This window comes from Temnothorax longispinosus, chromosome 1, assembly GCF_030848805.1.
Source record: "Temnothorax longispinosus isolate EJ_2023e chromosome 1, Tlon_JGU_v1, whole genome shotgun sequence".
NCBI lineage: Eukaryota > Metazoa > Arthropoda > Insecta > Hymenoptera > Formicidae > Temnothorax > Temnothorax longispinosus.
In genome coordinates, this window is record NC_092358.1 from 15,450,389 (window position 1) to 15,464,409 (window position 14,021).

Genomic DNA, 14,021 nt, shown 5'->3' on the forward strand with positions numbered 1-14,021 from the left:
CGGGCATAAGGCGAGAAGATTCGCTGTGATCATACGCAGTAGATTAATATTCTCGAATTGACCATACGCGCGAAATAGGGAATATTCGGGAATGGATTATGGGTCGCCCAAAGAATACTGCACGCAAACGGAATTTTTCTCGCGAAATGAACGATACACGCAAAATAACTGTTTCTCGCAGGATAAACGATACACGTAAAATAAATGTTTCTCGCAGGATAATGATACTCGAAAAATGAATTTTCGCAGAATGAACAACATTCGAAACTTAACGCGAAGCCCCGTCGTACGGGTCACGCCGCCAGCACGTGATACTCACGCCCGACTCCGATCACAAAATACTCCAAACTAACTCTAACGGGAACGCAGATATCTTATACGGTACGCAAATCGATAGACGCGAAACTAATACGGAATACTCTAAACGGTAATTTAACTCTAATGACTGTTGAGCCGATCCGCGAGGTTTTATCACGCAACACGCATCACAATCGTGACGGGCGGCCGGTGCCACGCCGTCGTTAATTGTTATTTTATTACGCGCAAAATCTGATACTAAACTGGTCGAGTCAGGAAGAAACGGACGCCGTTTCGGTATTCTTACGGGGAGTCAACGGGCGGGCTATGTCTTACCCGTAGAAACGAAACGAAAAGGCGATAATCCCGGCAAGGAATTCAGGCAATGGCGCGTAGGTAAGAAAACTCTCAAGCAAACCTACGCGTCTCTCTAAAAAATAACGTGAAACGATACCCGACAATCCGCCCGCCGTTCCCCGATACCTGATGTCCGGGATTGCAGGTTGTTTACATCTCGTCCTTCCTTCCTTCACAACGTCGCTCCTAGGGCCGCCGCCCTCGCTTATTCTCGTCGCAACGGGGAGGTCCTTGCCGGACGTCCTTTCACGCTCGCGATCGACCCAACAGTGCCGGGATCATTCCCGCGGCTTCGACTCGCGGCCTCCTAGATCAGGGCGCTTCGCCGCACCGGCGGATGGCGCCACGCTGTCGAAAGGTGCCTTCCGGCCGCTTCTTCCTGAAAACTATAAACTAGGCAGTACGCGCGCAATACAAAGGTGGGAATGGGGAAGACTGTGACGTGCACACGGTGCAACGTCACACCAAAAAACAATTGTGCAGAGCAACAACACAAATTTATTCTTTATGTTTTTTTTTACTTTTAAGTACCCTGCATAAAAAAAATTTGCCAAATAGCTATGAGATTTTTTTCATGGTGGCCACTATGGTTTTATAGAGCAAAACGTACAAAAAATTGCTTAAGAAGGGTAAGCAAAATTGAGTTTTGGGAACTGTTAGAGGAACGAATAAATCTTTCGTATTCTTACGTATTTTGAGTCGTAGAATCCGAAAATGGCCATAAAAATTATGTCTATAGTGGAGAAAACATGGAAAATAAAGGAAAATGCGGAAAAACATGAAATCGTTTAAACTCCCAGACGTAATTTTTTTTACGTTTTTACGGGAATTTTTTTTATTTTACTTATAATTTTTTAAAACAAACATATCGTTGACCACAATTTAAAAATCTGAAAAAATTTTCAAAAATTTTGTGTGAAATAAAAATTTTTAAACTTTGACTCAGATGAGTGGGTCGGCGTTTGCTTCTATTTTTTTCGAGCTTTTTTTCGAAAAAAACATTGCAAAGTCCACGAAGAGTGTGTCGGTGTTAACGTGTAGGTATATTGAAGATGTTGCTGTACTATTCCTATGTAAGTTGTTGGAAGTTTGGACCTTATTCTTAATACTATACAGTAAACTTTACACATTAAATATTTTCTTAAAAAGCTACAATTTACGAGTAAACACACAATTGTAATTGGTCATTGGTCAATTCTTACGATATGTCTTATGTTACGACTGCAGCAATTTGTCTATGAAGGCCTTTATGTACCATTATAAAATCCTAATAAAAATAACAAGTAATCGAAATACTAACTGGTTTATTCCTTTAATGACTAATCTAACGATAAATCGTTCAATCACCGTATTAGCCGACTGTATCGGGATGGCTTTTCGGAAAGGAAGATTAAGACAAACTCGTGTTACTGTGATACGTTTCCGGGCAGAGCGTTCCGTGCCGCGTGTCGTGCCGCCTTTTTCTGGCGCGCTCTCTTCCTTGTCCGTGCCTCCCGCGCTCCGTCGATAACGCATCACACGTTCACGCAACACCGACTAATCGCTTACTCGAATAGTAAATGTTTCTTTGATTACAACCGGTTAATTGATTTCCAATTAATCAATTCCTGTTTAGAGATGCAAGAGTTATAATATTTATAAGTTATAGTTCTTTGATTTGGTTTGCCTCCAATGGCACGCTTCTATTAGTTACGATTGAGCCGTGCGAGGCGCTAAGGCCAATCGCGCCCCTACTTTTTAGTTTTCCTGTTAGTCGAAAGAGGCGTAGGCAGATCACGATCGTTTGTCTACCGAGGAAGTTGCTCGCGTATCACTGCACAATAAAGTTCTGATTTTTATAAATACGAGTTTTTTTAAATTGTAAAGCTGAGGTGCGCATTGTAGTAAGTATAGGTGACGCTACTCAGAGATAGGTAGGACCATGGTGGAAGAATATAAGGTGAATTAATGCGCAACCCCAATTTCTCAGCCAATAGGAAAGTAGCCACGGACCGGCCATTACGAGCGGCAGATTCAAATACTTCTTAGCCTCTATTTATATATCATTTTATTTTTGGCTATTATTTTAGAAGCTTTAATTTGACTGATTGGCTTTTTTTTAATAAGTAAGCGAACTTGAAGGAAAACTTTCAACTGAAATACTTTTTTCTATAAGCGAGTGAATCGAAAACTATCAACCAAACTTTTATTTTTTCCATAATAAAACGAACTGTACCAAATGGTATTGGTATAAATCATAATTCTTTGCCTTGATGAATAGTCATTACCATTCCATTACAATTTTCAAAAACAGATTTATATATGGACATTGCTCGGGGGGCGGTAGAGCGATCCCCGGATTTGCGATTAAACGAGACTCGAAGGACCAGCGGGGGTGTCTCGGTCCCCGCGAAGCGATTGTACGATAAAACACAAGCAGCGAATAGTATGCTAGCAAAGGCGATTCACCGTTTCGTTGCCCGGGCCCTCTCGTCGGTGTACTCGAGTCGTCCGTCCCCCCAGGCGGGCAAGCTCTCCGTGATAGCGGGAAAGACACGGCAGGCAAAGGTAGACGCAGGCGGCAAGCAAGAGGCACACAGAGTAGGCAGGCAAGCAAAACGCACATAGCAATGGTAAGCAGAGTGCGGCGCACGGCGTGCGAGCTCAGTGAATCGGTTCCAGCACTGACTCGATCACTTCCAAGCGTGTTGATACGACGACTTCCGAAGCGAGAGTGTCCGCTCGCGTCGCGCTCCTGTTAAGAACCGGCGCGAGCGAGTATTTGCACCAATAATTGGGGATGACACCCGCGGGCGGGCAGCACGAATCGGGTGAGTCGCGCGAATATTGACTTAGATCGCGATCCGCCAACGTTCCCCGACGGGGGGTCTATTTATCGACGGCGTGACTTTACCATCGAATCACGAACACGACAAATTACTGTAACGCGAATGATCGCTAATGTTATTGCGGACGAATTAACAATTAACACTAATATGTACAGCTATGTACAGGGGCGAGCGCCAAACAGACATTGTTGAGAAAAAATGTAGAAGATAAGGTTTTCCAATGATTTTTCGATGAAACAAATGTTTATTATTAGTATTATTATTAAATAAAACAATAACGAGGAGAGAGAATAGGTATATTACAAACGGTATATTTCAATGGACATGTATAATACGTATATGGGCAATGTTTATCTTAACCCTATCAATGCTATATAACATTATTTATCAGGTCACTCGTGAAAAGGCAAAAAGAGAGACAATGTTTATTTTACCTCCATCAATCCTATATTATTCATCAGGTCACTGGTCGTTTATTGCTCATTTTGTACATTTTTTTCTTATTCCGTTTTTGAAAAATCGCTCTATTTAGATTTCGAAGCCTAATATATGTACGTGTTCGTACTAAACACAGCAAAACTTCGAAGGGAATTTTGTCGATTTTTTTTTAACATTTTCAGCGAGTGTTTTGAAAATAAACTTTTCTTTTTTCAATGAATCGCCGTGGAAGGCATTGAATTCTGACTCCATCACATGAGCTACTTCCAACAATTGATCGGAGGGGTACAATAAACCTCCCCCTGGATAGAATGCTAATGTAATCGATGTCAGTATCTGCTAAAATACATGCCGGATTACCCAAGAAGGCATACTTTTCTCTATAGCGATGTGCCACATAGCCTGCTACATATTTCAAACCTTCTTGTGCAATCCAATCACTTGCAGCAGTTGTACTCTCAAATTCTTCCAGAAGGTTCAATTCTTCAATACTTGGGGAGTAATTGAGAAGCTCTGAAACCATTAAAAAAGAGCCAAAAACATGATAAATAAAAAGAAAAGAATAGAGATGAAAATGTGTTCATCTCTTTCTATAATCTAGCGACCTATGAAAAAACAATCGATTAATTAATAGTATATTGTACAACTAGTGGAAAAAGTGGTCGATTCTGAATGAGTGTAAAGTTGGTCGCACTCGCTTCGCTCGTGCGACCATCACACTCATTTGGGCTCGACCACTCTTCCCACGAGTTGTTCATACTATTTTTCCTAACAAGAGGGTGAAACAGGCCGCTTTTCGCGCTTGTTTTACAATTTCATTTCTCCACTAGTTGAGAAATGACTCCATGTTTCAACGTCATTGCTTACGTCATCATTGCGAAATGGATCGTTTTGCTCACTCAAAACAAGCGCGAAAAGCGGCCCATTCCACGCTCGCGTTAGGAAATAGTATATTGCAATGTACAACTAGTGGAAAAAGTGGTCGATTAATTAAAAGACTTTTTTTCATAAGCAAGTGAATAAAAGGGAAAAAGTTACTACACAAAAAAAATGACGTTTATCAGCATTAAGTCTAATTGGAAATATCTTGTTAATTCAATAACAATTGTAATAAAATAAGATTATAAGTATTTGTTTCATTAACAATGTTATTAAATTAACAAAATTATTTCCAATTAAACTTGATGCTGTTGATGTAGCATCATTTTTTTTCGTGTACGGAATAATCGAACCTGCATCATCAATGTCTTTTTCGAAACACTTCAATCTATCAGACAGCTCGAGCAATTGAACATCGCCTACTCTTTCGATTTTCTCTCCGACTACTAGTGGATTCGACTGTGTATCGTCTTCAGGTAATAGTGTTAATACGTTTGTCAAAAGTTCATCCTTATCTTCGTCATTGTTTGTAGTAGAAGTTGAAGGAATGGCATTGGATATTTGACGTTGCGGATCTGAATTCATATCGTGTGCCTTGATTAAGCTCGAATCAGTTGCATCAGGATAACAGGATACCTCCATTTCAATTCCAAATGCGTGTGCTTCAGCATATTTGGCGTATTTTGTTCGACTGTTGAAAATGTCAAACCATTTATCGAATAGATCCAGCACATAAAAAAGACTTTCCCAGTTCTCAAAGCCAGCAATACCGTTTTTCCCGCAAGTTTCAATAGCTTTAGCATTAGTATGCGAAAACAATTGTGCTGCAAATTTCACTTTCTACCGACCAGTGCCTACAACATCTAAATGTTGTTTGGTTAACTTATGAGCAATCGTCAAATCTTTAACTCTCAATTTTAGAAGCAATTCAATGCACTTCTTATCGATAATATTGCCACAGTAAACAAATCCATGATCGAGCAAGTGATTTCTCGCCAGCTTTAACATGTGCGGAGCATTGGCAAAAATGTAAACTCGCAATAGATTGTTGCTGGGATGCATGAAATAGCATTTCCCTTTTTCGCTGTCGATATTTACTTAAATCATTCTATAGTGATTTATTTTTTGGCCCCAAATCTGAAGTTGCAGCCACAACTGTGAATCCACACTCAAATAGTTGCTCCAAGATTTCTGTCAGATTTTCCTTGGTAACCGGTTTGTCATATTCGTAAAACACCGGTTGTTTCCATTTTGAAAAAAGTCCTCTGGCTATCATCACTTGACAAGTCCTATGTTGCCCAATTACTTGTTCTTCTTTCCTATCGATAGACATCTGATCAGAGATATACACTTCATCGTAGCTTATGACAGCCAATTTTTCAAAACTTTTCATGGTTTTAGCTTTTTGCTTCATAATAAGTAGAACATATCTTTCAAAATTCTTTCTTCCATATTCAATTTCTAAGCCCATTTCCCTAAAGTTGAGAATGAAGGAAGCGGAATTTTCATAGTGGTTCTCAAATATCTGTAAGCCTTAGGGCTTATGCTCCGTAAGTTTATTGCTGCTGCAATGTCTTCGGCGCACCATCTTGTTTTCTTTTTTTTCAGATTGAGAAGAATATACTATATATTTGCCCGGGGGTGAATATCCTTTCTAGTATTTCCTTGTAATATCGTTCCTTGTTTAGCAATTTTAATATTTTTCTGTTCCTTACTTCGAGCATTTTGTTTGTTATCTTCAACTTTCTCATCAATTTATTGTTAGCCGTTTCTGACGCCTTTAATTTTTTTCTTAAAATCATATTATTCTGCATGATTTTATAATAATAACTTCTTAATAAGTTCTTTTGCAGGCATGGAATTTTGATTTTTTGATGTTGTTGATTCCATTTTTTCGTTGATGTCTTGTTGCTCGAATGCTGTAAAATCCTCGTGTTGGATGTTTTCTACTTCTCCTAATGCAGACTCGTTACGTGTGTCGATAACGTCAAGATCCAAATTTTTTTTGGTACCATGTCTGTTCTTTGTAGGCAGTAGGTAAAAAATGAATAAAGCATACTCTTCCTGAAAAAATATATACTTTATGATTACAAGATCATAATACTAAAAATCATACAAAAATGCTATGTTCATGTATTTTTTAAAATTATATTGCTCACCATTTTTCGTATTAACTTCCTCGTTCTTACAAGCTTTTACCCATGCCTTACAAACAATTTCGTCTTTTGGGAAACTAAAAAAACTCAAATTGCCTGATTTTCGCTGCGGTTTGATATTTTGGCACCCTTTAACAGCACAGCGAGTCATTGTTAGTCAATCAAATCTGAAATAAAATTTATGGAATTCATAAAACTCACGATATTCATAGAAGTCATGAAATAAAACATATAATATGATTTTTGAATAAATGAAAATGTGTGTCGAAATGAAAGATTCACATTCGAATACTCCATGTGAGATCGATTCATGATTTCGATGTCACATAACCTCACCAAAATAAATAAATTAAAAGAGGAATTTTGCAATTCATAATTTTTTTGCCGAAAACAATTATTTATCACGAAATTACCTTTTAATAGGTTAATAACTTATTGATCCAGTCAAATAAATATATGAAAATTTTGTAACACAACTACGCTTGTATCCATGCTCGTACAGCTCGTATTTCATGAAAACAATATGGCTGGGTCTAGGTCTGCGCAGAACGAACGAAAACTGGTCTCAGGAATCAACTCACCTTATATCTTCCACTATGGGTAGGACGATGCGACATTATGTAGATGTAGACAGAGAGAGTTACGGGGTGTGTCTTGAAAAGACTCGTATTATATTATTTTGATTTGAGATATTCTAAACAAAAACATATTGAAAGTACAACAAGTCTATAGTACTTATCAACAACAGTACGTGGCGCAGTCGTGGAAGAACATTGGATAACACCTAAAGCAAGCCTGCAGATTGTCTGAGAAGATAAAAAACAAAGATAACCTGCAAAGCGCAACGTGACAACAAACGATGGAGAGTGCTAGAAGGTTACCGGAACCGATGAGATTTGATGGTAATCTCAGTGATAATTTTAAGAGATTTTATCAGAATTTTGAGTTATACTTAATTGCAACTGAAAAGGATAAGAAAGCAGACTTAATTAAAATTGCCATCTTGCTGAACACTATAGGCAGTGAGGGCATAGAAATATATAATACATTCAGGCTTACAAAAGAGCAGAAGAAAAAATATGATGATGTGGTAACCGAGTTTAAAAGGTACTGTGCCCCAAGAAAAAACAGAACCTATGAAAGATTTGTGTTCAACAATCACAATCAAGGAGTAGACGAGCCATTTGATCAATTTTTGGGTGATCTTAAGAAATTAATACAGTCATGTGAATATGCTGACCAGGAAGATGACCATACGATATTAGTAGACAGAATAATATTAGGCACGAATGATTTGAAAGTGCAAGAAAAATTGCTCAACATACAAAATATTACGTTGGAAAATGCGGTAGAAATATGCAGAAATTCTGAGGCCACTAAGAAGCAGTTGCGGAGTGTAAGAAACAAAGAAGAGGCTACAATTGATTTTATCAGGAAGAAGAAGCAATATGATAAAAGTAATGAGAAGAATGAAGAATTGAATAAAGACGAAGGAAGTAAAAAGCAATTTAATTGTAGCAAATGTGGGAGAACCCATGGATATAGAGAGTGTCCAGCTTATGGAAAAACGTGTCATAAGTGTGGAAGAATGAATCACTTTAGCAGCGTGTGCAAGGCGAAAGTAAAAAATGTAAAGAACATATTAAAAGACAAGGATAGTGAGTCAGAAGATGAAACTCTTTATGTAAACAGCATAGTCAAGGTAGGAGAAGTAATGAAGAAAGCCAAGTCAGTCTGGACTGAAACTGTGGAAGTCAATGGAAAAGTAGTGAAGTTCAAGATAGATACGGGATCTGAGGTTAATATAATATCACTCAAGGAGTACAAATCGATAACTGAGGGTCAACAAATACAGAGGACACGTACGCTACTACAAGCATATGGAGGAACGAAGATTACACCAATGGGAAAGGTCAATCTAAGATGTAAAAACCGAGGTTAAAAACAATATGTTAGAATTTTTTGTCGTTGATATGAATGTAAAGTCTATACTTGGGTTACCGAGCATTCGAAAATTAGGTTATATTAAATGTACTAATAGTGTTAAGATGATTAATGATAAAGAAAAATTTATACAGTCAAATATTGATGTGTTTAAAGGTGTGACAGGAAAATTAAAACCCTTTCCTCGACATCGACACTCGATGTTTAAATCCTTTCCCTCGACATCAATGCTCGATGTAACAATCAATCCGACAAAATTTATGAAATACCGACTGTACATTCTCTGTTGCCCGCGCGGTACGAGCGCCGAACCCTGTAAACCGTCGAGACGGAGAGCCAATAGCGTAGCCGCATGTGACGAAATATATCGATCCGCAACGATTGGTAGGATCGAAGGGGGTGGGCGCGTGGTAGCGGAACGACCAAGAGATCTCGGCGACTCTTCCGTCGGCCTTCGGCGGGATCAGTCCTGCGTAAATTATAATGTAATCCGATAATGTATAACGATCAGTTGTTTGCCGGTTAAGAATCATTGTTACGAGTAGATTCGACGATATGAATTGGTTAATATACTTGTGTAAACGGCGTACGTCTAATGATTGTGAACGAGTTGTGTGGGCCGTTTTGTGACGAATAGCGGCGTAATTGTAACGTAAGTCAAATTATTTCAATACACTCATATATCGCTTGATTATCTCTCTGATTTCTTTTGACTTCCACAATATTCCTTGGGTCTCCCGACGGAACTCCCCTTGTGTTGTCTCATGATTAAAGCTTGAAATCGCTAGCCGATTACCGAATATTAGAGAAATTAAATACGGAATAAGAGTTTGTTAGTTCTCATAAAACTAACTGGCGCCCAATTAATTAAGGTAATTTCGTCAAAACTTAGAGCCCTGGCAGCCATTGACCCAGGCCGCGCCAGGTGTCGGCATTATTCGTTAAATTTGTAGTTAGAAAAATAACGCCGGTCTCAAAGGTTTGGGTACATTTAAAGATGTTTGTAAAATTAAATTAAAGGAAAATAGTGTTCCTGTTGCTATACCATGTAGGCGTGTACCGTTGAGTATAAAAAAGAGATTAAGAGCAAAATTGGATAGTTTGGAAAAACAAGGAGTTATTGCTAAAGTTGATGGTGCTAGTGAATGGGTGAACTCTTTAGTTATAATAGAAACCAAATAAAACTTTATTATGTTTTAGTTTAGATCCACAAGAATTAAATAAATGTATTGAGAGAGAATTTTTTGAAATTCCTACTTTTGAGGACATAAGCAGTGAACTTAATGGAAAACAGTACTTTACGGTGATAGATTTTAAAGATGGCTTTTATCAGATCAAGTTAGATAATGAATCGAGTAAATACACGACATTTTGGCTGTTATAAATTCAATTAAAAGACTACCTTTTGGTATTAAGATAGCACCAGAAACTTTTCAAAAAACAAATGAGAAAAATTTTGGAGATATAAAAGGTGTAAAAATTTATTTTGATGATTTAATAGTATACGCTGATAGTAAAGAAGAACATGATGAAATATTACAAAAAGTTATAGATAGAGCTAGAGAAAAAGGTGTTAAATTTAATAGAGATAAATTACAGTATAGACAAGTTGAAGTAAAATACATGGGATACATATTTAGTAAAGAGGGAATGCGAATTGATAGTGATAAATTAAAAGTAGATGATTTAAAAGCACCAAAAAATAAAAAAGATTTACAGAAACTGTTAGGGTTAGTTAATTATGTAAGAAAGTTTATACCGAAACTAGGTGAAATTGCTAGTCCTATGTGTAATCTGTTAAAAAAAGATGTAGAGTTTCAGTGGTTGAAGGTACATGACAAGGCGTTAAACATTATTAAAAGTGAAATAAATAAAAATATTACATTAATGAGTTTTGATCCTAAGAAAGAAATTACAATACAAACATATGCCTTTCAAAATGGCATTGGTTGTTGTCTGATGCAAGAAGGGAAGCCGGTGGCGTATACCTCATCGAGAGGGCTTAATGAAACAGAAAAGAAATATGCTATAATTGAAAAGGAATTGCTAAGTATTGATTATGCAACTCGACGATTTCACAACTATATATATGGAAAACCAATAAAAATAGTAACTGATCACAAGCCAAATGTAAGTGTATTAAATAAACGCATTTGTCAGGTACATTCACCAAGATTACAAAGGTCGAGACTGAGGTTGTTAAAATATGATATAAAAGTAGAGTACTTGCCTGGAAAATATTTATATATTGCTGACTATTTGTCTCGAAACTATAGTAGTGAAGTAGGAGAAATTAATAAAGATATAAACGAAATGGTTCATTCCGTTGAAAAATATCTAAGAATGAGTAAAAAAAGAAAGGAAGAGTTTAAATTATATACTAAAAAGGATGTAATTTTAAGTAAAGTGCGTGAAAATTGTATAAATGGATGAAAATGTAAAAAATATGAAGGAGAACTGAATGTGTATTACCAAATTAGAAGTGATCTTCATGTACGTAATGATATCATATTTTATAATGACAGGGTTATAGTACCGAAGGCATTGCGAGAGAAAATGTTATAAGTGTTACATGAAGGACATTTCGGAATAAGTCGCACCTGTGATAAAGCTCGTGGAGTACTGTTTTGGCCCGGTATGACTACAGATATAAAAAAATATGATACAAAAATGTAAAGTATGTGAACGATATAGATATGCTAATGTAAAGAAACTCTTGATAACACATGAAATACCAAAGCTGCCATTTCAAAAAATAGCTTCAGATATATTAGAGTATAAAGAAAAATCGTACTTAGAGTAATAGTTGATTACTTAACCAAGTGGTTAGAAATTATACAACTTAAAAGTAAACAAAGCCATGATATCATAGAAACGTTCAAGAAAGTATTTGCAGCTTTTGGCATTCCAGATGTTGTGATAGCAGACAATATGCCGTATTCGTCTTATGAGTGTCAATGCTTTGCAAAGAAATATGATTTTGAATTTCAGACAAGTAGTCCGAGGTATCCAAAGTCAAATGGACTTGCTGAAAGATTTGTGCAAACAGCTAAAAATAAGTTGAAGAAATCTGAGGATTTAAATGTAGCACTTATGGAGTATCGTAATACGCCTATTACAGGTCTTAAAAGATCTCCAGCAGAGTTGATGTATTCGAGACAATTAAAAACCAAATTACCGGTTATGGAAAAAGTAGATTTAAAAATAGATAAGTTTAGAGATAGGTTAACAGATAAAAATAAAATAACAAAGAACTATTATGATAGACACGCGAAACTAAGAGAGGAATTTGAAAAAGGAGATACTATAGTTTATAGGGATAAGAACCAATGGCAGCCAGCTGTGATTGTAGATAAGCATAAGTCTCCCCAGTCATACTTGATTGATACTGGAGCAAATATATTAAGAAGGAATAGTAGTCATCTTAGAAAGTCATCTATCAAACATGAAATAGTTGATGTAGATTCAGATAACGAGTTACCTGAAACCAGTATCAATCAAACCGTAAATAATAATATTTGTAATACTGAGAATGAGCCTGATAGTGAGAGTATGGATACACGTGCTAATAGTATTGCTAATAAGGAGTCAGTTAGAGAAAATGTAAGATCGATCAGATCAAAAACCATGCCCTCCAAATTCAATGATTATATATTGTACTAATTGTTCAAATAGATATAACAGTTATAAGGGGAAGGTGTAGTAAGTATAGGTGGCACTACTCAGAAATGGGTAGGACGATGCGACATCATGTAGATGTAGACAGAAAGAGTTACGAGGTGTGTCTTGAGAAGACTCGTATTATATTATTTTGATTTGAGATATTCTAAATAAAAACATATTGAAGTACAACAAGTCTATAGTACTTATCAACAACAGTACACGCATAATACTACTGCACCTCTAAACAAGGTCCTTTGAGCCGGATCTTTGGCTGTAAGATTCTGGAGATCGGTATAACGGCAGAATTCTGCAAAAGTAAAATTATCGCGCGAGCAACTATTGGCTGTCCCAGAAGCAAAGGGCCGTACACGCAGTATTCGCGTAAGGGCGGTATAGCAAATACTCGAGCGAACGTACCCAGCAAACAAAAAAAGATTGAAAAGAATTAAAACGGGATTGCCAGGAATTCAATTAAGGACTTTCCGAATTCCATTCTGTCCAAAAAAGGGATTGAAATAGTTTCAATATCATGGAATTCCTTATTTTGGAAAGAATTTGTCTGTTTTGAATCCCATCCAATTCCGACACAAAAATATTATACCACTGAATGCCAGGTTAGGGATTAGAAAGTTTCGTGATGAATTCCATTGAATACCATTGATTCCGTTAACGAAATGAATACCATTGAATGCCAAACTAGGAATTAAAAATTTCCGTATTGAATTCCATTGAATTCCGTCTATTCTGACAATAAAATGAATACCATTGAATGCCAGGATAGGGATTGAAAAGTGTCCGTGTTGAACTCTGTGGCGGTACGCGCCACCAATAGTACACGCCCGCGCGGTATCTGCATTACCGGCAGTTCGCGTCGACGCCGCTATAGGCGTCACATCGCCGGGGCATCTTTCTCGAGTTCAAACCCGAGTAGAAATTTCAGTTACTGTCTGAACAGGTCCAGATCAGGTGTGCCATAATACATAATCTGGCCCTGGTAAAGTCACCTGACATGGTCCTGACAAGATGTGTAACGCATTGCATGTTCAGGACCGGATTTCATTTACCTAATAAGGACCATGTCAGGCGAATTAATGAAAACCCTTATATTCACCCGACATAAAAAAATTTGTTTATTTTAAAATTTTATTACTATTTTTTAACTAAATTTGTTTCTTAGATGCAGTCTATGATTATAAATATTTTCTGTATTTGAAAAAAACACCTACCTTGGTGGGATTCGAACTCGGGACCTCTGGATCGTGAGCCAACTGCCTTACGTGGTAGACTACTTTTTAATTTAATGTAAGTGTTATATATAGTCTACATATGTCACAACCAGCGCAAATATATAATTTTTCAAAAATCATCTTAAGAAACAAATTTAATTTAAAAAGAGTAATAAAATTTTGAATTGGCTATATGATATAATATTATATTAATATTATATGATGAAAGAAGA

General features: G+C 36.9%; 2 protein-coding genes across 2 annotated transcripts in view; both read left to right on the forward strand.

The window, feature by feature from the left end:
- Spri (Src homology 2 domain-containing protein sprint) overlaps positions 1 to 14,021 on the forward strand; it is a 541,914-nt gene that overhangs the window by 20,987 nt on the left and 506,906 nt on the right. The window lies entirely within an intron of this gene.
- LOC139809178 (uncharacterized) lies at positions 7,815 to 8,897 on the forward strand. The gene has a single exon (XM_071771926.1). The coding sequence runs from the start codon at positions 7,815 to 7,817 to the stop codon at positions 8,895 to 8,897; it is 1,083 nt and encodes a 360-aa protein (XP_071628027.1).

Coding starts and splice junctions, on each gene's coding strand:
- LOC139809178 (XM_071771926.1), top strand. CDS start 7,815: ATGGAGAGTGCTAGAAGGTTACCGGAACCGATGAGATTTGATGGTAAT.